At 38.0% G+C, this 24,231-nt stretch overlaps 2 protein-coding genes across 3 annotated transcripts; both read left to right on the top strand.

Moving 5' to 3' along the window:
* Positions 1 to 77: 77 nt before the first annotated feature.
* On the top strand, positions 78 to 23,157 carry LOC135687334 (uncharacterized). Of its 2 annotated transcripts, XM_065203872.2 has the most exons (5): positions 78 to 3,625; positions 7,661 to 8,041; positions 20,222 to 20,375; positions 21,858 to 21,973; positions 22,832 to 23,157. In XM_065203872.2, exons 2-5 carry the CDS (start codon positions 7,673 to 7,675, stop codon positions 23,030 to 23,032), a joined length of 840 nt encoding a protein of 279 aa, XP_065059944.2. In that variant the 5' UTR covers positions 78 to 3,625; positions 7,661 to 7,672; the 3' UTR covers positions 23,033 to 23,157. The 2 variants fall into 2 exon arrangements, with proteins under 2 accessions (XP_065059944.2, XP_088970754.1); XM_089114628.1 differs by lacking the exon at positions 78 to 3,625 and having other exon boundaries at positions 6,788 to 8,041.
* LOC148957860 (uncharacterized) lies at positions 8,891 to 19,873 on the top strand. Its single transcript, XM_089114677.1, has 2 exons — positions 8,891 to 12,757; positions 13,040 to 19,873. The coding sequence occupies exons 1-2, from the start codon at positions 12,149 to 12,151 to the stop codon at positions 17,984 to 17,986; spliced, it is 5,556 nt and encodes a 1,851-aa protein (XP_088970803.1). The 5' UTR covers positions 8,891 to 12,148; the 3' UTR covers positions 17,987 to 19,873.
* Positions 23,158 to 24,231: the final 1,074 nt, after the last annotated feature.

Raw genomic sequence — 24,231 nt, 5'->3', positions numbered from 1 at the left:
TAGATTGGTCGTACGGATGGAACGGATATGATGAAATCAAAGTACAGATAGCTGGTAAAAATAGTATTCAGAAATGAGAAACAATTTTTCAAAACTATAAACGTTTTCCTTTTGTTTCAGAGCTGAGAATACTTTTGAACAAAATCTTATTGTGCCTTTTTATATCTTGTATTTGAACGGTTGAAGACTCAAATACATTCTTTGTGATAATCTCGTGTGGGTTTTGAAAATGAGAGAAGTTATGCATTGAATTTTGCTGCATCCGTCAAAGAAAATAACCGTAATTTACAATTAAAAGTACCTAAAAGGTTACCAGTAAGTTACAAAAAAGATTCAGTCAAACACGAAAAAGCGTTAATAGGTCAGGGTTACCTAGAGTGTGTAGTATAACAAATCAAACTGACGTTAGAAATACACGGTTATTGTATACCAAGATACGGTGAAACCGGAGCTATAATGGACTAATTGCAACTATATCGTTACCAGATATACTGCTTCTAACTGTTCGTACGTATAACGACGTATGAAGCAGCGATATTCATCGGTAATCGCTATCAAACCTTGACTCTTCAAATCTTACGCGTGATTACTACGCTTTTCTTCTGCACTATGCCAACCATGCTGTTAGCTTCCTTTTGGTTTATCAAAATCCTGTTTAAACACTTAATTGATAAAATAATCTTTGGTTGTGCAAGACTATCTCGTTCAAAATCCTCGCTAGTCTCGTTTTTCTATGGTGATTTTGGATTCCCTTTTTCCTCTTGCTTTCTCTGATGTCACGGAGGATTTTTGTTCAAGATCATGTTGACTGTAAAGTTTTTTTATCCGAAAGTGTACATTCACTTTTCTATTGCGGTAATCAACAAAAATTCCTTTGTTGAAAAACTGCGCCAAAACGGAATTAATGCAATTAGGGTCTCCGCACCCTTTTTGGTGACCTTTTTTGGAGAAAATCTTGGTGACCACACCCTTTAGGAAAGCTCAAAATTCATTATTTCAGAATATGGGCCTATTTTTGTTACTTATAATCAATTCCATTTTGGAATTGATTATAGGTAACAAAAATCGGGGCATTTTGCCCCCTTGCCTCCCTCTCGGCGGTCATGAATGCAGTTACGTTTTCTGCTTAGTCGATCTCAAGAGAAAATGAAAGCACAAAGGTAACCCAAGAGAACGAGGAGTACCAAGTGTAGCCCAAGTCGATCAGGAAAATGTTTCTAGACCGCACCCTTTCTATATTTCACATGCGCCCGTTTATAAACCATTTCATCGTAATAATCCTCCTTACAAACTATGACTGAACCTACCCAATGCATTTCAGATATTTTTAAAAGCAGACGGACCTTTTTTCGTAATATATGGAAGTACTCATCCTCCCCACTATCCTATGGTAGATGTCCCTTTCATTGGGTACTCTACAAATAGTACCTGGGTACATTGGCGTAAACTTAGGGGGGGCTCTGGGGCTTCAGCCCCTCCTGACGAAAACCGAGGGGGGCTGAGCTTGAATGATAAGCAAGAAAAATAAAGTATGAAATTATTGTGAACATAAGGCTGTGTAATAGGGTTTTTTGCCAAAACGAATACATCCACCCTATCGTTACCGTCGATATAAACTAGTCCTTCAATGAGAATTGAGACAAAGAGACAAATAAATAATGTTTCAAACGTCCATCTTCCGATCATGTGATCTTTCCGCGAAAGGTTATAAACTTCACAATGTTTCTTTACGGTTGACCCGTAACGTCGATCGTTCTCTTAATAACAGGCACAGTCTTTCACAAGCACTGTCCGTTCAAATTATACTATAGTAATGCACAATCAATAAATCATCACGCGCGATTCCATAAATCCAAATATGTATTCTATAAATCCATACTTCATGTCGACAAGATCTTTTACAAGCATCTTGCCACATTTATAAAACGTCGAGAACCTAAATATACAAAATATCAAAACTTGACGTAATCGCTCTTAACCGAATTCCATTTCCAACTTCAACTCCAACGAACTCAAAAACTAACTCTAAAATGTAACACGCCCAAAATATAACTAAACAAGAACTAATTGTAATGCTACATAGCTACGTAAATTTACATAATAATAGTGAATACAAAATATATTACTCCCAAGATTAATTACATAAACTGAATAATGATACTAAAAATCCCAAAAGAAATTGTTAATGAATCTAAAGGTGCAATTAGATAACAAAAGGAATTATAAACAATCGAATGTGCGAATGGTGATAAAATTACTAAGGTTACAGGATGCAAAACAAACTAAATCCAAACTAGCACTATTACAGTTGACACCTTCATATCAAGAAATGCCGCGAGAAAGAGTACGTTTTCGGTGCCTAAATAGAACTGATGATCTCGACCTAAAAAACTGATAATGATTTAAAAATAAACTTTCAATTTCATTTGTGTGTTTCTTCTTCCTCGATAATAAAAAATGCACGGAAAAGTCACCTGTAAGACCTTAGCTAATCCACTTTCTATCCTGTGACATCAGCAGCTGCCATCAGGAATTGTCATTAATTTTTTGAGCCCCCCCCCCCCCCCCCCCCTGAAAAAAATGCAAGTCTACGCCTATGCCTGGGTACCAGAGCCACCAAGTGGAGAAGCGTCTAGCTGAGAAGAAGGAAAAGTTGCGCTTTTTCTTCTTCTCAGATTGACTCATTTTCTATCTTCTATTTCCGCGCTCGAGTGTATGTGGCTCCGGAACTATGATAGGTAGAATAACCAAAAAAGCTGATAGTGTAAAATGTAGTGGATTAGTAAAGGATTTCAGCCACCTATCCGCCGGAAACATCGAAGTCACCTGGGCGTCAATTAGAGTTTACTGATTTGGGTAATTGAGAGTAATTCCCTTGACGATTTTTTGCGTTCTTTTGTTCGATAATCTTTCCTTTTAGACCACGATTTTTTGCACCATTCCAGTGCTAAACTGTGTTCAACCAGGCACCGCGGGGCGTTGCAAAAAGTTAGGGGGTCTAAAAAAGCGCGGGGGCTAAAACCGAATGAAAGAGACTTTACTGGTGGTTTACTTTTTAATCTTTTGCATGTTTTACAAAAAGTGGGGGGCCAAAGCCCCCCTCCAGCCCCCCTGCGTTGCGGTGCCTGTCAACACTGTCTTATGTGCGAATCATGGCCTAATTGTTACAAAATATTTCACACGGGGTTTGTTTATTCGGAAGGTTGCACCTTGAGGAAATCTCGGTGGTTGGTAGTGGAGGGGGAACCTGCTGTTTTTCTTATGGAGCATAGGAACATCTCGAGATCAAGGAAACATTTAAAAATGTCAGAAAAAACAGGGAAGATTTTTTGAAAATTTTCTGGGAACATGGGGCACAGATCTCAGATCTCCTGGGGGTCTCCACATGTTTTGTGATTTTGCATATTGCAAGTTATCTGCAAAGCACGCTTTTGGATTATATTGTCAAAATTCTAAAGAACATTTTTTAAAGCGCCCCTGCTGTGCTGTGTTCATTCTTGTTTGATGTCATCTGGTCATGTGAAAGTTGAAGCAGTGAGGAAGTGAAGTGCGACTCATTGATTCTTCATTCTTGGAACAGATTGGCAACTCATTGATTCTGGTCACACAGAGAAAAAGAAAACAGGTTCGTTTTTCGTAGAACTTGACCATTTGTGCTTCTTTATGTTAGTAGGCCATCTGCATAACAAAAATTATGATCTATCAAGTTGTTTTCTTAAAAGGTTATCCATAAACTACGGCATACGATTTCTAATCTTGCTGTAGTTTATCGGTAGTATTTGTGGAGGGGATTACTAATTCCGTTGTTTTTAATACGTAGTTTTTTAGTATTTACTAATTTATGTACGCTCTTCTGTCTTTTTTATCAGAACCAGTAAATTTAAATGTTCTTAATTTTTTCGAAAATCTGAGGCTTGGGTGTTCTTAATTTGTTCTTAAATTGATAGGGTGTAAGTAGTGCGATTTCTAGCTTTTCGCTCTAGGGAGGTGTTCAGGCCTCAATTGCCAACGAAGTGAGTAAGACAACCTTTTTTGCCGGCAAGTTTGAATATTCGCCGAAAAGCATCCACACATGGCTAAAAATCCTCGTTTTTGAGATGAAGCTTTGCTCAGAATTGCTTTTTGTAGAAGCTCAGTCTCAGCTCCTTCTTAATTTGTTCTTGACTTTTGACTAATTTTAAGGCTCGTGTTCTTATAAATACTGATTTTTTCGTGGTGAATACTGATTTTTCAAAACATTACACGTTTTATCTTTTGTTAAGAACCAGTAAATTTAAGTTCAGACTGTTCTTGTTTTTTTCGAAAATCCAAGGCTGGATTATTCTTAATTTGTTCATAAATGATGCGGTGTAAGCAATGCAATTGCTATTTCTTTTCGTTCTAGGTATGAGAAATAAAATTTGAAGTTGGGCAGTTATTTGTTTTTTCTATAAAATTCCCTGTCAATTTCTATAAAATTCCCACAATTTATTACCTCTATATAGAATATTGTTTAGCACGTTTCAGGGCATCTATAGAGTTATTTCATTACTAAAGTTTCGTATTTGGTTTCATTTCGGGTTAGAAAATTGCCCTAATATTTTGAATTTGATAATTTTTGGAAGAATACAAACGCAGATCAAAAATGCAAAGTACACTATCTTTTCCAAAGCAAAGATGACAAAATAAAAACTTTTCTTTTTCTCTGCCTGCAAAGACTACGTTTGAAGAAAGGCCATTCGAACAAGAAAAATCAAAGTTTGATTTTTCACATATTACAATTTTAACATTTTTAGCGGAAAGTTCAGGGCGTAACGCAGTTTAAAGTACCTAAGTTCAATAGCTAGGGGGGCCCCGATGAAAAGAAAGCCCCCAAATTATATCCATGTTCATTTTATTTTCAAAAAGATCTTTAACTTCGCAAATAGCTCTGCTACTAAAATAACAGATTACATTCTTTACACCTTTGGGTGGGGTGATTTTTCTGTCCGTAAATAGTGGCCCCTTCTCTGATTTTCTTTTGAGCCTGAGTATTCTGTTACGCCATTGCTTGTTCCCCAATTTTATCGCTGTGAAAAAGGGCTCACCTCAGCAACAAATCACTCTGTTTTCATTTGGAAAACATTTTGAAATCTTTTGATGTTGACTCGTGTAAGAAGTATGAAGCAATGACTATCATCGACGTGACCCCATCCCCTCTCAAACAAAGCTAAATCTTATAAGCTGACAATTCCTGAACGACTTCTACACCAGGGCCTGCGCCACAAATTCTAAATTGAGGGGGGGGGGGGGGGGGGGTGGGCGTTGGGAGGGAGAGGCAAAAAGTGTAAAATTGTTCTCGTACCCCTACCCTGGGTACCAGACTCACTATCGTACCCCCTAATCAACGTTTTTGCAAAATGTTTGCTGACTCTGTCTTACTGGGGGGGGGGGGGGGGGTAATGAAAAAAGATTTTAATTTTTGTTGACTTGTCTAACATATTAGTAAATGCTCTTGCATGAATCAAATTTAAATAGTCATGAAACATAAGATGATGTTCTGCCTATCTTTAGGTTTCTAAATAATTTAATTTAGATCAAACAAGGTTGTGGTGGGCCGTTTCTTGAAAGAAATATGTTTCCTTTTCAGTGAAGTTTCTTTTATTTGAAAATGGCTTTTAATAGCAAGCAATCACCATTATCACCATCATCATCATCATCATCATCATAATCATTGTCATCATCACCGTCATGCATTGTCTTCGGTCCGAAGGTTGACAATCTAGCCTGCGTGCAGACTTGGAAATTGAAAAGGGGAGAACGTTCTTTCTCTTTTTGAAGTACTCTGTCGGGGCTAACCTCTGATAAGGTTATATCTCATCTACGGAATTCATTGCACTCTTAAGTTGCAGTGCTTCGTCGAACGTTTCCTGGTTCGATTCATGTCTGCTTCGAAGACGCCATTTTTAAAATTGAAAAAAACAATGACAATCCCCCCAACCAATCAAATTCGGTTCCTTGACTCTGAGGAACCGGTGAACAAGAAAATCGTCTGGGTTGCGCAGACTTTACTTATTTAATTTCCGAGTCTGCACGCTGGCTATGACACAGGGCCGTAAATCTATCACGTGAACAGGGGGGGTCAGCAGGGTAAATAAATCTAAAGTGTGCCGTGGTTCTTGAACAGAAATGTGCGTCTTCCTTATTTTCAGTGTTTTGAAGACCATGTTTACAGATCGAAAATGAATACATTCTAATGATACAGAAAGTGATTTACTAAATAAAAGCAAATAATAAACAAATAATAGAAATATGCGTAAATAAGTTGGTAAATATGTCAAATACAATATCAGTTTGCTTTCTTTTTATTTCATATTCTGTTTCCAAAAATAAAACGTTAAAAAACGATAAAAAACAGATAAAAACCACTCTGCTTACAAAGATAACGGCTATCAGCATAAGTCAACTTGCACTTGACACCATGACTTAGTGGCTGGGTTTTGTTGCAATAACATAGAAAAACGTAGTTTGGTTCAAACCTGGCTACAAGAGATTTGTTTCTTTCAAAGAAAATGATGATAATTCATCAAAAAAAATCATTTTGCTCCAGATTTTTGGGGGGTCCAGTCCCCCCCGTCCCCCCCGGGATTTACGGCCCTGCTATGACAACCTGGTTCTTCCACAAACTACGATTTTCAGTCTTTCTCTTTATTTCTACTGAACTGGTAGATGTTGCCCATAGTTTGATGTCGTCGGCCAATGTTCCCCTCTGCTTCCCTCAGTATTTTTTACCATCTATGTATAATGATCGAAAATGATCGAAAATATTAAGCTAGAAAGTATATTGCAAGAACTACCCTGGGTACCAGAGCCTCAAAACACCAAGGATAAAGTATTTTAGACTGATGCGCTGGCAAAGAATGAGTTCTGGGACTAAATTATGGGTACTCTGACACCCAGGGTACTCACGAACATGACTGTTAAGGTTGGCAAGTCAGTGCCTCCTTCCTAATACAATTTGATCTAAATAGCGTCCACTTTCTTGCGATTTAAATTCAAATTTAACAGGACCATTCTGATAATTTTCTTTGTTGTCAATCCTGCAACTTTTTAAAGGACAAGGAGAATCATTCCATCCATTCCAAGGAATTTCGTTTCTACCTCTCAGAATGCGCCAGTGAGAAAGTGCCAGTATGATTCTGGCTGCGTAGGACCAAGATATATTAAGATAACTCTTATTTTATCTTGGTAGGACGCAATGTCCCTTTTAAATTAAAAAAGCAGGTCGACATGTTTCGCATAATTGGCACAGCCACCAAAAATATATTGTTATTTCTAAGTTATTGTGATTCATCATTATATAGATAGATGAAAATTTTGGCTAAATTGGATCTTGTACCTTGAAAGGTTTTGAGTTTTAATCTGGGAGGGGGCAATTTTCTTTAAAAATATGCAAGAAACTGAAATCGAATTTTGATAGTTTCAAAAATAGTTAACAATAGAGAGAAAAAAACTTACTATGAATCCTGGACGTTGTTACATTGGTAACACAGAGTAATCTTATGAAGTGAGGCATTCCTTTTTCGTTTTCCGGGAGCATCTAAAGTTAAGCTTTCAAACTGAGACCACGTTATGTTCCAAACTAGTTTTTCGACGACTTAGACCATTGCTATTAAAGCTGCTTTTGTCTTGTTCATTGCAGGCTATCGCCACGATGCTGAACTGTTTTCGACTCTGGAGACGCCGGCGAAAGGTTCTGGTAGAGTATGCCCAAAATAACCAGTCTCTTCGTCGCTTCGTTCAAAGGACCGATGATCTAGAGTCCTTTCACAAGGCTTTATTGGACGCTTTTGAAGACGAACTTGTTCCAGTGATTGCTGGTGCAACTGGACTTACAGAAGATGATGTAAAGAACTACAAGGAACCCTTGAGAATTAGCAATGTTATTCAGTTAACTTGTTTGTCGGAGGCCTCAGGAAGATCACCAATAGCAGATGGGAAGGAAATAACCGACTCTGAAGTCTTGAGGGTGGAAATCCAAGACACAATGACGATCAATACCACTGCTGTCATAGAAGATCAGGTTTGACGTCTTACAATATATTATATCTATGTAAATTTTCAGAATATCATATTCGCTTTAATGACATGACACCCTGGGCGCGCTCAATCGGAGAAAGATAAGATATAAATGTCTCGGGATTAAATTAAATATAAAAAAATGCGAAAAACTAAACGTAAAGTCAGGGGAAAAATTTTAAACGTAGATTACCAACATTCGGAATAAAATCGTGCTGGTCTTAACAAAGGATGGGGGTTTCACAGGGGGTAGAATTTTCGAATTTTGACCACATAACATGAAAGAACACCATGGAATACCCATATGAACGCAAAATAGTTAAATTTGTCAAAAATTGGGTGAGCTATGACCAATTGAAGATTTGAAGTGTGCTAACGGTTACTGTTATTTTGGCTCAGTTCATAAAGTTATGAACTGAGATCAAATTACAGAGGTTTGATGGGGCAAGAACCTATTCTCATCTGGTCATATCTCAGCCAGTTCGTGATACCTTTAACTCATTTTGAAGATTTAGATGTATTTCATGATGCTCTTTCAGGTTATGGGAAAAAATTTCAAAAATTCTCAAAGTATATTTTTGTGACGTTATCACTTGACAACTCTAATTTCCGTTTTGCAAATGTTATAAATGTATTGAAGTTTCGATTGGTGGTTATTTCACCTCCGCCCCATTCCCATTCGCTATTGTGTCCATGTGTCATAACTCCTCCTTTGTGTTGAATTTAGCCAATCAGTAAGGGAGGTTTTTGATGTCGCGTTTAGCGGGAGAATCAAACCTCTCTTCTTATGTGACACAAAGATCAGAGCAACGAACAAAAGCAAAGCAATTACTCAATGGACAACAAGGTTAGGCATTTATGTTTTAGAGAAAAGGAAACGTCAATTTTCAATTCATAATTTCGATTACAAAATGCTTTTGTACCTACTGTTCAGCAATACCAAATCATGTCGACGGCATAAATTTAGGCCGATAACAGCTGACAGCGGAGAAGTTTCGGAGCACGTTGAATTATAATTAAAAGGTAGGACGGACATGAAGAACAGGGGCGGATCTAGAAATTATTCTGAGGGGTTCTAAAACGTAAGGCTTGGTAACCCAGGGTGTTGCTATGCACAAACTCTGTACCCCTGCTAATAAGCCATAATGAAATGAAAGTCTTCCATAAACTAAAAAGCCTGGATGCCTTGATTTATATAGTAATTTTTGGTTTCAGCTTTTATGCCAATTGAACGCAATTTGCAGCTCGCCCCTCTTATATTCACTTAGGGTACAAAAGTATAGAAACTGTAGTCAAATATGATATGATGGCCCGCAGTGGCAAAAGGCCCGAGCCCACAAATTTTCAAAGCAAAATTTAATTTTTGACTCTTTGCAGCCATTTATTAGAACTTGATCAGCTTGACCAAAAAAATAACGTGGCTGGTGGAATGAAGCCCTTGAAGTGCAGTGCAAAAGTTGAACACAGGGATTCAAACACAGCATGCATCGACATATGACGCCGAACCAAACAAAGAAGGCCCTGAATGTTTCGCTATGGGCCTGGCGTTTTGAGTATTTTTATGTATTTGAAATTCTTAGAGAAAAAAGTATTCGCAGGAATATAAGTAGGTATAAAAAGGAAACCCCTTTTGGTCAATAATAGTAAGGGCAAGTTTTTGAGATGTTTTTTATGTAGTTCTTGAATTATTAAAAAAAGAATAACAAGGGCTCGGGGCTCTGGCAAGCTTTATCCTCTGAATATAAATCATACCTCATGGTCTATGAATAAGACGTGAAACACGGAGTTGAAACTTGAAACCGTTCTGTTATATAAACCACAGCGTTTACAAGTTCTGCCGTTCCAGCATCGAGCATCAGGTAAAGATCGTCAAAAGATCCACGAAAACATATTGCAAATTTGCGCCTAAGCATTCGTCGCGTGCTGTATCATAATTCAACTCCCCCTGGTCAACCTCAACTCCCCCTGGTCAACCTCAACTCCCCCTGGTCATAAAACCACTTATACATTTGACTGTAGATTGAAGCGAAGAAACTCCCCCTGGTTTGTCGGTATTCTTTGATGTTTTGGATTTTTGAAATCCATGGGTTCTCGCGCCAAAGTTTAGAACCCCTCGACCTGGCACCGTGATTGGCTAGATTCACTTCCACGGGTGCAGAAACTCGTATAATTTACAGGCCACGGGTTCCTTAAGTGGCTGGATATAAGAGGAGACAATGCTTTCCGAGTCTGTAGAATGCTATACAGGACAACCAGGGGGAGTTTCATAACACTTCAATGCATGGACTGAAATAACAATGTTGAACAGTTGTGAGACGGGGCATTGAAGCGGAAATAACAATTTCAGGAGATGTGCATACTTCCCGGTATTATTTAAATGGTTTAAATAATAATAAACAAAATTGCGGTAGAATAAGCTTTAATCCTCAAAAAGTTTGTTCTCAAATCTGAGGGGTGCTCGAGCCCCCTTCGCACCCCACTGGATCCGCCCCTGAAGAATCCGGAGAGGTACCATGTTTTGGTTGATGTCATATTTCTGGGAGAGCGTTGCCTGACCCTAGGCGACCTGTGATTCGTTGATGCAGTCAAAAAGTCCTCGACGTGTATGACACGAGGTTAATCTGATTATCCGAACCTAGTCGAGTGTAAGCCTTTGAGTCTCAAAACGCATTCTTCGTGCAATTCACCATTTTGATAGAGGAAAAACATGGAAATATTTTTCTTTGGTATAGTCTTAGTTTCCTAGCAATTTTCTGGTCTTTTTTCCTTTTTCTCAATTGTTTAGAATATAATTTTTTAAAATAAAGGGCGCCAGAGCCCGGAACCCGCAGCTGCCACCGTTGCCCTAGTGGTGCGGGGGGGCAGCACGGGGGCAGCACGAAGGCAGCACAGGGGAAGCACGGGGGCAGCAAAGTGCCCTTTTCAAGAAATTGATTTCCGAGCAATATTAATTTATATAAATATTTTGAATGCTAATGAAATCTAGGTTTAAGTACGTGCAAGACAAAAGTCAATATTTTCCATTTTGATAAGAACTGAAAATCGATCTGCAAAGCAATTCATTGATAGTTTCTCTTAACTTTCATGATCATGCTGAACAGATTTCAGATTGCTACCAACCTTGGCTCGCATATCAGTCCAGGCATCAATGATGTCTTAAATTCAAGCAAAGGCGTAGGAACCCGGGGGGGCATTGTGTGCAGGTACCCCCTTTTTCCAAAAACAGTGTACCTGCCCCTTCGCAGCTCACCGAGTTGCTCTTTTTGCCAACTGCTTAACCAAAAAGTACCCTTTGCTCTGATGCTATATGAAATGAGCAAACGGGTGACCCTTTGGGGCGATGATCTAAAATGTTTCTTTTCGATCCTCTTTTAGAAACAAAGGTTACCGAAAGGTGGTGGCGATGAAAAATTGCCCTTGGATCTTGAGTGGGGGCCCTCGAGGTTTACAGGTTGAGAAAGTAATTTTTAAGACCTAACAAAGTTGTACAACTTTTTAAATGATTGCAAGAAAATGGTTACAAAAAAATACTCTGAAATGGTTTTTAGCTAATCTAAAGGGCATGTTAGAAAACATGAAGACTCTGCGGAGGACACATTGTAAATAATGAGTATTGTTTAGTTTATTTCCGTGATGTATATAAAGGGATTAATTCGAGGTTGGGGGACTTTCGTTGATGGGACTTTTGATTGATAGGACTGGGATTGTTGGATTGCTGAAATGGAGATGGTTTTCTTGATCGATTGGAACACGAACGCGTGTATTGAATAAAGGTTGATTATGTTTTGCGAATATATGGATATTGTTTAGTAATCGGTTATGTTGGAATCTAGATTGAAGATTCATTGTTTACAAATACCACTGATTGAGAGAACCTTGGAATTATAACCAGTTTGTTTTCCTCTTGTTGATCTTGAACTGAATTTATCGTACGGGAACATTGCTCGGTTTAATTATTCCGGCAGAAATAGTTTATTTGGCAATGTTATCCATCATTTTATGGTGCCGTGACCCGGGAACAGACTGGTGGTGATCGGATTTCGGTTATTTTTGTTGAATATATGTATATTTGGATTGCGAGTTGCAGTTAAAGTATGGAATCGAACGTTACATGATGACTGATATAAAGAAGTTGATACAGACTCGGAACGGTCATAAACTAGCCGTTAAAAAGGCTTTTAACACTGCAAACGAAATTTTTGAGAAATATCGCGAGAATTTATCGGAAATATCTATCGTTGATAGATCAAAGTTACAATCGCTGAAACGTTCACTGGACAGGCAGTCTAACGAACTTGATAATTTGAACAGGCAAATCGAAACTGCATTATCAGCGGAAGATATTGAAAGGGAAATTGTTGAGCGAAGCGAATTTGATGAATTTTTGCACGAGGCCATTTGCTTGACTGAGATATGTTTAGAATACAAGGCCAATTCTTCAGAGGCTGCGTCAGATTCTTCTTGCTGCTCTCGAAACACTAGTAATGGAAATAAGAAAAAGATAAACTTGCCAAAGTTGCAGCTGCCAACTTTTAATGGAAACCCCCTCGAATGGGTTACTTTTTGGGACAGCTTCCAGTCTGCTATAGGACTGGACGATGAGCTCAACGATGTTGACAAATTTAAAGGACAAGTGACACACTTTTCACCCTATCTTTTCTTTTCATTAACTTATAGATCATCTTTTAAAAGTAAGTTTTTCCTGGTTTGGAACAAAAAATTCTAATCAGGGGGCGCAGGGGGCGCGATTTTGCTTTTTATCACGTGACCTTATGACGTACATTGTGATAACTCAGAATTTTCCTGTAATTGATAGAGAGTTTACGAAACAAGACGCGACAGGTCCAGACGAACTGTATTCGTTTACAAGCGTGTTGTAAACGTTAATTTTGCACTCTATACCAGTAGCAGCAATAAAAAATTATCACAATCTACGTCACGGTGTCACGTGATTCATTTCCCGCCATAATTTCAAATGGGTTTTTAAGTGGGAAAATGAAATCAGAAAGGAAAAATATTTCAACAACACTCTCATACAGCATTTTACTTTAAGTTAAAAGAAAAAAAACATTTGGCGCCAAAAGCGTGTCACTTGTCCTTTAAGTACCTAAGATCGTATTTGGGAGGTGCAGCGTATACGGCGATCGAAGGATTACCTATCTCAAATGGCAATTATAAGGAGGTCGTGAATATATTACAAAAGCGATTTGGTTCCAAGCAAGTCATTATATCGAACTTCATGAACACAATCATGAAGTTGCCGATCGTGAGTTCCTTCGAAGATTTGAAAAGTTTGCGATCCCTATATGATAAAACAGAAACAGTGGTAAGGGGTCTCAGAAGCATCGGAACAGAGCCCTCCAGTTATGGAACTTTTATCACGCCAGTATTGATGGCAAAGATTCCAGAGGAATTACGAGTTACCATAAGCCGCAATCTATCGGACGACGAAGGAAGTTGGGACTTGGAGGAAGTTTTGGATCTTTTCGGAAAGGAGGTGCAATTGCGCGAAAAATGTGTTGTTTCGAATGAGAGCAGAGGAGTTTCTAGTAGCAGTTCATGGAGAAAACCAAATGCAAGAGAGTTTATGAGCAGCAGACAGCACCAACCATCGACCGTGAGTGCCTTATACGCGAATCAAGGAGGTTTGAAATGTTTCTTTTGCGATGGATCGCATGTTGCTAGTAAGTGCACTTCTATAACTAATCCGCAAACTAAAATGAACATTCTAAGAGAAAAAGGCAGATGCTTTTTGTGTTTTAAAACTGGACACGTAGCTTCCTTTTGCCCTACAGGAAAAAGGTGTTTCAATTGTAATCGGAAGCACCACATTGCCTTATGTAATGCCAATGCCTTACATAGAAATTCAAGTAATAACAGGGTACAGAGTTCGGCCGTAAATGTAGCTGTTGATCGTGACTTATCGGTGCTTTTGCAGACAGCAAAGGCAACAGTTTTGAATGCTTGTAACGATAACTTGTCTGCAAATGTAAGGGTTCTATTTGATAGTGGTTCATCTAAAACATTTGTGAGTTCACGTCTCTGTAATTATCTGAAGCTGCCGATTATAGGCAAAGAAAAACAGTTGATTAAGGTTTTTGGCGAATCAGAACCTAAATTTCGTGAATGCGACGTAGTACAATTAACTGTGGTTTGCAGTGACGGATTGAAAATTTACATGAAAGCGTATTCTATTCCGTTGATTTGCAGTCCATTAAATAATCAGTGTATTGATGTTGCAATTGAACAGTATCCGTATTTGCAAGGTTTGCCTCTTGCTGATTATATTACAAGCAAGGAACAAGTAGATATCGATTTACTTATCGGATCAGATTATTACTGGTCATTTGTCGGAGGACCTCCTGTAAGGGGGGAGGGTCCAACTGCTGTACCAACTAGGCTTGGTTTCGTTTTAAACGGTCCGGTTAAGGACATTTATAATGTTTGCAGTTCTATGCATGTGCAAACAATTCATGTAATGAAAGCAGAGGTTCAAAGTGCAGCAAATGACTTTGTTGATGCTGATGTTAATAGGTTCTGGGACATTGAATCAGTAGGGTTAAAAGAAAAAACGGCTGATTCTGAAGTGTACGACCAATTTGTTAAAGATGCTCGGTTTAAAAACGGTCGATATGAAGTTTCTTTGCCAATGAAAGAATGTCATCCAGTCATTCCTGACAATTTTTCTCTCGCAAAAAACCGGCTAAATTCTTTGCTTAAAAGGTTGAACTCAAAACCAGACATTCTTGAAGAATATAACGACGTTATCTCACAACAGTTAGATGCGGGGGTTATCGAACGCGTGGAAATCGATAAAATGGATAAGCCAGGTGAAGTTCATTTTTTACCACATAGAGAGGTAGTAAGGGCGGATAAAGAGACCACAAAACTTCGTGTAGTATATGATGCCAGCTCTAAAAGACCTGGTGAAGTAAGTTTGAATGATTGCATGCACACTGGACCTGCTCTTATACCGATGATTTTTGACGTGTTGTTAAGATTTCGAATGCAAAAGGTTGCTTTAATTGGAGATTTGGAAAAGGCTTTTCTGAACATTGCTATTACCCCTAGCCAGAGGGACTTGCTTCGTTTCTTATGGGTAAATGATATCGACACTGAAAATCCAAAACTTGTTACGTACAGATTTACGCGTCTTGTTTTCGGTTTAGTCAGTTCACCGTTTGTTCTCAACGCGACAATAAGACATCATATGGATAAATATGAGAGAACTGATCCCGATTTCGTGGTTTTAGTGAAAAATTCTACGTACGTAGATGATTTTGCTTCTTCTGTCCAAACAACTGAAGATGCTTTCGCTTTGTATCAAAAACTGAAATTTCGGTTCAAGGAAGCAGGTTTCAATATGAGAAAATGGGCCTCAAATAGTAGTCAGTTGATGAATTTAATTGAATGTGAAGAGTCCAAAACAGACACGTTCTCTGGTAACTCTCCTAAGAAGCAATTTCAAAATGAAACCGATGAAAAAAGCGTGAAAGTTTTAGGAATACCATGGGTCAAGGAACGCGATGTAATGAAATTTGATTTGAACGATGTTGTAAAGGGTGTTGCGAAGGAGCTCGCTACAAAAAGAGCAATTCTAAGTACTATCGCTCGCGTTTTCGACCCACACGGTTTGATTTCATGTGCTATTTTGCCTTTGAAAATATTGTTTCATGAGGTATGCTTAATGAAAGTTAATTGGGACACTCCTCTTTCTGAACAAATTCATTCGCGTTGGAAAGCTATAATTGAAAACTTTGAATCGCTTTCTGAAATCGAATTCCCGCGGTGTTTACTCGCTGACATCGAAGGACAGCAAATTAAATCGTTTGAATTACACAGTTTTTCTGATGCAAGTAAAATAGCCATCGGTGCCAACGTTTATTTGCGCATAGAAACGGATCAAGGGTGGAAAACACAGCTAATTGCTTCTAAAACTAAGATAGTTGCAATGAAAGACGAGACTATTCCGCGCCTCGAATTGTCGGCCGCATTACTCTCAGCGCAATTATTGACCTCAATTGTGAACGCTTTGTATCGTGTCACTACAATTAATAAGGTGTATTGTTGGTGTGACTCACAAATTGTACTTTGGTGGATCTACAAAGAACCGAAGGAATTTAAAACGTTTGTTGCTAATCGGTTAGGTCAAATTCGTGACATGTTTCCTAAGGAACATTGGTTTTATTGCCCCACGGATAAAAACCCAAGCGATATTGCGTCACGGGGCATTAAAATAGAGAGATTAGTTGGAAATCAACTATGGTGGCATGGTCCGGACTTTTTGATAAAAGACTGTGAAAACTGGCCAAGTTCAAATTTTCTATCACGCGAAAGTAGCATTTCAGATATGGCAGTCTCTGAACTTAAATCCAAAACAAACGTTGTATCTCTTGTTTGCGTGTCTGAAAATAGTCAGAATCTAAGTGTGAATACTGTCATTCCATGCGAAAGGTTCAGCAGCTATACTAAACTAATTAGAATAACAGCCCTCGTCTTGAAGTTTATCAAGATTCTACGTAATAAGCAAATTGAAAAGAACATTTCGAAAACTGATTTTAACGAAGCTGAATCGTTATGGCACAGAGAGGTTCAAAAATCATTTAAGGAAGATGTAAAATTTCAGAAATCACGGGACAATATTCGAGTCGTTGTCGATGACGATGGTTTAATGAGGGTAGGGGGTCGTATTGAGAACTCAACCATGCCGTATAGTGCCAAGTTTCCAATTCTGTTACCGAGGGAACATCATTTCACAAAACTTTATGTTTGGTTGTGCCATTTCAATGTGAAACATAACGGTGTAAGAGAAACATTGACGGAGCTAAGGTCGAAGTACTGGATAATCGGAGGGAGACAAGTTGTGCGTAAAATTTTATCAAAATGCATTGTATGTAAAAAGTTTTCGGCGAAGCCATTTGATGTTCTACCCGCTCCACCTTTACCCTCTTTTCGTGTTGCGGATGATTTTGCTTTCACAAGGGTTGGAGTTGACTTTGCGGGGCCTCTTTATGTGCAGGATATATACTCAAAAGATAAGTCAATGCATAAATGTTACATCGCGTTATTCACGTGCGCGAGTACGCGTGCTATACATTTGGAGCTAACACCAGACTTATCCTCGGATTCGTTCATGCGTGTTTTACAAAGATTTATCGGTCGTCGTGGATTACCATCGTTGATTGTCTCGGATAATGGATCAACGTTTCGGGATTCAAATGTGAGGCGGTTTGTATCTTTAAAGGGCATACACTGGATTTATAACGTTCCCACAGCTAGTTGGTGGGGAGGTATGTTTGAAATTTGCGTCAAATTGACAAAGAGATGTCTCCGGAAAACATTGGGCAGTGCCAAATTAAAGTACGAAGAGCTAGAAACAGTTATCATCGAGACAGAAGGAATTCTTAATTCGCGACCTTTAACTTATGTACATAACGAGCTAACGGAAACGCCGTTAACTCCCGCTCATCTCGTTTGTGGACGTCGGTTATTAGATTTGTACGAGTGTGATTCAGAAATTCCAGGTGAAAAATCCTTACCAAATCGCGCTAAATACGTCAAAAGAGTTTTGGAACATTTCAAAGGACGTTGGAAGTCCGAATATCTAACTTCGCTTCGTGAGAAATCGCGCGAAAGAGGCAAGGCTCGTAGATGCTCGCAGGTCAAAGTAGGAGATTTAGTTCACATATATAAGGACAAAACACCTCGGTTATTATGGAAGATGGGTCGTGTTGAAAAATTATTGGTTGGCAGAGACAACATTGTACGCGCAGTCAAGCTTGGAACGCTTGACAAATCGAATAAAATCATAACTCTTAATCGCCCTTTACGGAACCTGTATCCGTTAGAACTATCCAGTTGCGTTGATGAAAAGAAACATGAAGAGCAAGAATCGGAGCCAAAGATCACAACGATCATGGACAAAGATGTAGCCGAACATATCGTGTAAATTTAACTGTTATCATTGATTGATTCGTACCTCCTCAATCAAGGGGGGAGGATGTTAGAAAACATGAAGACTCTGCGGAGGACACATTGTAAATAATGAGTATTGTTTAGTTTATTTCCGTGATGTATATAAAGGGATTAATTCGAGGTTGGGGGACTTTCGTTGATGGGACTTTTGATTGATAGGACTGGGATTGTTGGATTGCTGAAATGGAGATGGTTTTCTTGATCGATTGGAACACGAACGCGTGTATTGAATAAAGGTTGATTATGTTTTGCGAATATATGGATATTGTTTAGTAATCGGTTATGTTGGAATCTAGATTGAAGATTCATTGTTTACAAATACCACTGATTGAGAGAACCTTGGAATTATAACCAGTTTGTTTTCCTCTTGTTGATCTTGAACTGAATTTATCGTACGGGAACATTGCTCGGTTTAATTATTCCGGCAGAAATAGTTTATTTGGCAATGTTATCCATCAGGGCATAGTCGTCAAACTTTTTCTGCCTCCTTTTTCGATTCTGCCGCAAGACCTCTCAGCAGCACTACACGCAACTAAGCCAGAAAATGATATCTATATCATTGTAATCAGGCTTTATGTAACAGCCTTTTTAACAAAATAAAAATATGATTCCTTCTGGTCTCAAGATCTTTGTCAAACAGATTGAGCCAAACTCAGTTAAAATCTCAGAAAAAATCTCAGAAAAAATCTCAGAATTTTCATCGTTCAATGTGATCTTTGCATAGAATACGTATCCAACATAAGTTATATTAGGTTATATTTAAATTAATTGGCTTTATTTAGCTTGAATATAGCTACAGATTGTACCAACTTTAAAAAGAGAAAATAAATAACAGTATGTTCAGAGGAGTTGTATCCAAAAATTATATCAAATCATGTAGATTGTCATCAGAACAAATTTTTATTTTTATGTAAGGGAGGATTGGATCCAACCTCTTTGATGGTTGATGCTGGGATGGGATTTTGAGAATGAAGTTTGATTGTAGTCTTGATTAAAATGTACTTTTTATGAGTGTTGCCTTCATTTCCAAAAGTCTTCAGGACGTAGCAACGCAAAATTTCCCTAGGGGCTATGCCCCCAGAACATCGACCCTCCCTCCCTTGACAGGGCTTTCACCTACAACCAGGCTTTGTCGTTGACCAAACGACTACTCCCGATCTGTTTCATCAGCAATCTTTGACACCCCCAGAGGCCCTTTCTGCCAGTCCTGCCCCCGCCGCATCATGAAGCTTCCGGCGCCTCTGTTTGAAAATACGTTTTACCAAAATATTTTTTATTGTGTTTATTCGAAAAGTTGTAATTAGTATTGGTAAAACAGTCGGGTAACTCTAACTTCGCTTTGGAAGCTTTTCCGTTGAAAGCCTTATTGTTTGGAGCTTAAAAATTTTTATTAGGTCAAATTGTTGGGACTTCCATCCTTCTTACCTCTGGTGGTTATGTTACTGTTAAAAAGAGGTATCAGGAGAAGGTGCTGGTAATGGAGATTAAAATGTTTTTGAGTAGTTGATCAGAAACAGTTTTTATTCTTTATTGCTACATAATTTTTTTCCTACTGTTCTACCACATACTGGAAAGTTTCTGATAAAGGAAAGTGAACCTTTCTAGAGTTTATTTTTAAAATTTTGAAACTATAAAACTATAAATAGTAGGTTATTTTTGTTTTTTAGTTCCTAGACTCAATCCTGTTCTTGCGGGTTGCACGCTTCTTTTGTGCACGTGTGAGCTTTGTCCTGTTGTTCGCCAGGGCCCCTTTGGGGTATTCGGTTCACAGTTTGCTAAGTAGCACAGTCACAACAAATCACACAGCGTTTGTTTCAAATTTTTAGCTAATTACATCGCACACTTAGATAACGAGTCTCTGTTGTAGCGTCCGTCAAATGAGGCAGTAGCGAAACAGAGGCTCATGGAGTAGCATACAACTTCTTTTGTCGTTTTGCTCTTGGCTCAAGAACAATACCAGGCAGATTAGATTATTGCTCTCTCTCGACCAGCAATGAGGTATGAATTAAATGTTTAGGAGAAAAAATTAACAAAAGCAAGCAAAAGCATAGAAAAATGAATGAAGAAATAAAACAGATTGATAAAGCTAGTAGAGCTGGTTAGAATTAGAACTGTGGTACTAATGCAATATCAAGATTAACTTCTTGTAACCGAAATAGAACAAAAATAGAATGCATGAACCATCATGAAAATCAAGGGTCTCTCCTAGGAAAACCAAGAGCTTCCTCCTGGACCATATCGCATTTGGTGCCCCTCTCGTTCGAACGGCCAAGGCTACTTAAAACTGGGCAGTAAACTGGAGATCACTGGCCATAAAGAGTGCTACACTGTTTTATGCAATGCTTCAAGAGATGAGGGATCGTGTGAGTAGACCATCTACATTTGCTCATATCACATGATTTCGAATAATTTTTTTCTGAATTTGTGGATACGATTCTCAAAGTAAACGGAAATTTCATCTGCATTAAATAGCTCTTTTGGTTTGATATGGCGAATTACTTGGAGGCATGAGTCGGTTCTTCACTAACGGTACCTGTTTTTCTAAATCCTTTGAAAATAGGAGATTTAATTGATAACCTCTGTTGTTCCATGGTATGGTTTCAATAAGGTATGGTACTTAAAAGTGCCTTTGTAGAGGAGAAGACAAGGACAATCTTCAAATAGTATAATTATGACACTTTACTTTAATAGATATTAAGAATTTGTCATCTGTTTTATTTCAGTACTAACGTGGTTATGTTATGTTCAAATTTTTGAAAAAATAGAAATGCTTTTTAGTTTTTGTCTGAAAATCTGAATTTCTCGCCCCTTTTATGCATTTTCCTATCTACGCCACTGTTACGAACAGCATGAAAATTGGCACCGATCATAAAGCGGAGAAATGCGAATGTCCTTCCGATTCCTATCCTGGGTGCAAGAGCCTCATTGGAAGAATGGGTCGGTGGAAGTCGACCATCTTTTCACTGAAGCTCTGGTACCCAGGGTATCCTATTCCATTTCGTCTAAAAATGAAAATTTTACACTTTTCAATGTGTTCCAATAAAAGCCCATTGGTGTCCTTGCTTTTTAATCTGACCCACTGTACACTATGCTACAAATTCTAGCTTTCAATAAGATTCAATAAAAATTTCTGAAGAATGTCATAAACATATTGGCCCGGAACGCTATACCCTCTTCCTGCTTCCTAGGCAGCCTTTCCACTAGCCTGGGTTAAAACATACCCGGGTTAAAAGTTATCCGTTTTTAAAGTGAGTCAATGGAAACGGCATTTTTCTTCGACCCCTTTTTAATCCGTTTTGACCGTTCCCACTAAGCCGGGTTAAAATGTATCCAGGGTGAAAAGTTGTAAGAGAAATCAGTATTTGCATTAATAATTCTTCAATTTCCATCGTTGTAGGCCAATGGAAGCAGCATCGACATTGAGGATTTTGTTTTTTTTTGGCGCCATCTCAATTTTTAAACTTGTTGTTGTTGCAAGTGGATCAGAAATTATCCGGGTTTCGGCGTTTCCATTAACTCGCAGGTGGATCAAAAGATACCCGGGTAAAAACTGACCCACTTTGAGTTCCGTTTTCAAACTCATCCGTTTTTCAAGTGGGTTAGTGGGAACGCGACGCAGAAACGGATAACTTTTAACCCGGATATGTTTTAACCAAGGCTAGTGGAAAGGCTGCCCCACACTTGTATAGCCTGTCTAAAGTTAACAAACTTGATCTTACATCCTTCTCTTCCAAACCCCTTCCTCAGTTCCTTTGTTAAGGCTAGGCTTCGCAATAGGTTCCTGGGTCTTTCTCTTGCATCACCAGCTAAAAAAGTGGCTGATTCTTCAACTATTATATTGCTAGGCCTCTGGTTCATAAAAGAAAAAGAGGAGTCAGAAAAAGAATTATATTCTATACGGCTAGGCCGCGAAGAAGGACATCGTCTGTACGCCAGAGAAGACACTGCTTTTGCAACCAAGGTGAAATACATTTTTCCTTCGAAATGTTTCTGTCATTCAAAAAGATTAACGCAATTATTAACTTTTTCCTTCAAATCGATACCTATTTTACTATATTTAAAAAATATCACTCAGATTTGTTCCAAAGCAAAAAGGCTCATTTGAAATTGTTGACTAAGAAACTTTATTAAGGTTCATTTTCCATCTATACATTAATTGCAGTGTTTTAACTCTTTTTAACTTAACCAATGTATTTTTTAGATCAATGCTTAAAAATCTCCTTACGAACACTCCTTACGTAGCGAACTTTATTATTTATAAAAGTATCAAAGAGGAAACCAAGGAAGATGCTCAATTTTTATTTGGGGTCGCAAGAGGAAAGTAGAAAAACAATTAATATGACTATAAAACATACCACACCAAAGAAATGCTATCATCAATATTCTGCGACTGTTTTTTTGAAATGCTGTTTCAGAAATAAGCGAGAGAAAGAACTTCAAAAACTAGAACTTGCGTAAAAGTAGATTTTTCTTGTAAAGTAGACAGATCTTCCTGCCTTAATGTCGTAACTTTTTGTTTTTGTGTGCTCGAGTTCTCGAGCAATGTACACTTTTGGAATAGGCCGATATTAAAACAAAAATCCTTATTTGTGTAGACCGAAAGTGTCCCCACTTGGTTAAAAACCAAAGGCGCGTTTTCTTGTCACGTTTACGTTTTGCTTAATTATCTGATATTTCATATTCTGAAGAGAATTTGACAAAGAGAAGCATTTCTGTAACATGCGTTATGTTCCCCGTTTTTTGTGCAATTTTCAATGATCAATGTGTTGATTCAATTGCATCTCCACATTTACTGTTACAAGAAAATTTGTCTCCACAGAGTTTCGACGGCACCTTCGCGGAATGTCTCTTTCATATGGTACAAATTCAACAGTATCCTCTCGGTTACTTCCGAATTGAATGTAGAAATTCCAGTTATTTGCTGAAAGTTGGAAATGACGACGTCTTGATGACAGAGAAAAACAATAACTGTTTATTTATAGACCCGTGTTTTCTATTTGTTCTGTGCAGTAAGACTTAAGTTACTTCAGATTTAGAATGACTTTGGATATCAGAACTTGGATATTGATTGTTAGATATTAGATATTGAATTTTAATTTTAAAGTATCGTTATGGGATAACTTTTCAAAAAATGTTATAGATCAACTTTTCCCTTCCTTATAAAATTTTTTCCCTAATTTAATAATAATAATTTTAAGCCGAGTTTCAAAACGAACTCAAATGCCAACAAGTGCTCAGCTAACGAAATATTTTCGAGATTTGGTCCATTGAAGGATTGTCTTCAATCCGCTTTCTTGGCAATGCTTTTGATTTTTCAAGAGCTTTTTAGTGTAACTCAAAATGGAATGCCGCACTCAGTCTCTTTTAGACGATAGATTTACTCTTTCCAGACTAGTAGCATTCGTAGTAGAATTACTCACTTTTGTTAACTATTAGGTTCCCGCTTAGTGTATAGTTTGTCTCCGTATTTGATATTTTTTACATTTGTCGTGAAGTTACTGGGCAAACTTGCCTTGTTACCAATTGCCAAGATAAGTTGAGAACCGCTTTCATTTAAGCTTTTTATTTTAACTTGCTAATGTCAATGAGATTAAGAGAGAGAAATAATTCCTTCGGCGAGTAGAAGGTACCAAAATTTGACAACCCTAAAAAAATTTATTCTAAGAATTCATGAGATTTGGTCCATAAATTAAATACGAACCAGGAAACGCATCTTAAAATGCAAATCGATTGAAAACTGGTGAAAATTAAGTAAGATATGGCCGGTGAAGAAGCTGAGTTTTGCTAATGAATTACTGTTATTTTGCTCTAGTTCATAAAGTCTAGAACCAAACCAAACAAGACGAAATCATTGCAATTTGATGGGGAAAGAGCCTGTGCTCATGTGAATGTATATCTGTAAATTTGTCAAAAATTTAACTAATTCCACACTTTGAGGGGTATTTCTTGATGCACTTTTGGGTTATGTGGTCCAAATTGAGGCACCGTGGAGCAGGGGTATTGCGGGGCTTTAGCCCCTCCCCCCCCCCCAACTTTTTGCAAAAAATTGTTTAGACCTCTCACTTTTCTCAACGTTTTGCGGTTGAAATTCAAATTACGATGATAATAATTATGGAAGCTTTTCATTTTCAATTCAATTAAAACTACAATTACAAACTTCACTATTTAAAGGTAATTTGCAATTGGCTAGTCTGGGTTTACAAAGAAAAAGCTATTACA

This window comes from Rhopilema esculentum, chromosome 20 (genome assembly GCF_057945365.1).
Source record: "Rhopilema esculentum isolate cy_ngs chromosome 20, ASM5794536v1, whole genome shotgun sequence".
Taxonomy (NCBI): Eukaryota; Metazoa; Cnidaria; class Scyphozoa; order Rhizostomeae; family Rhizostomatidae; genus Rhopilema; species Rhopilema esculentum.
Note: the sequence above shows the minus strand (reverse complement) of the source record. Positions and strands in the feature narration are given on the sequence as shown.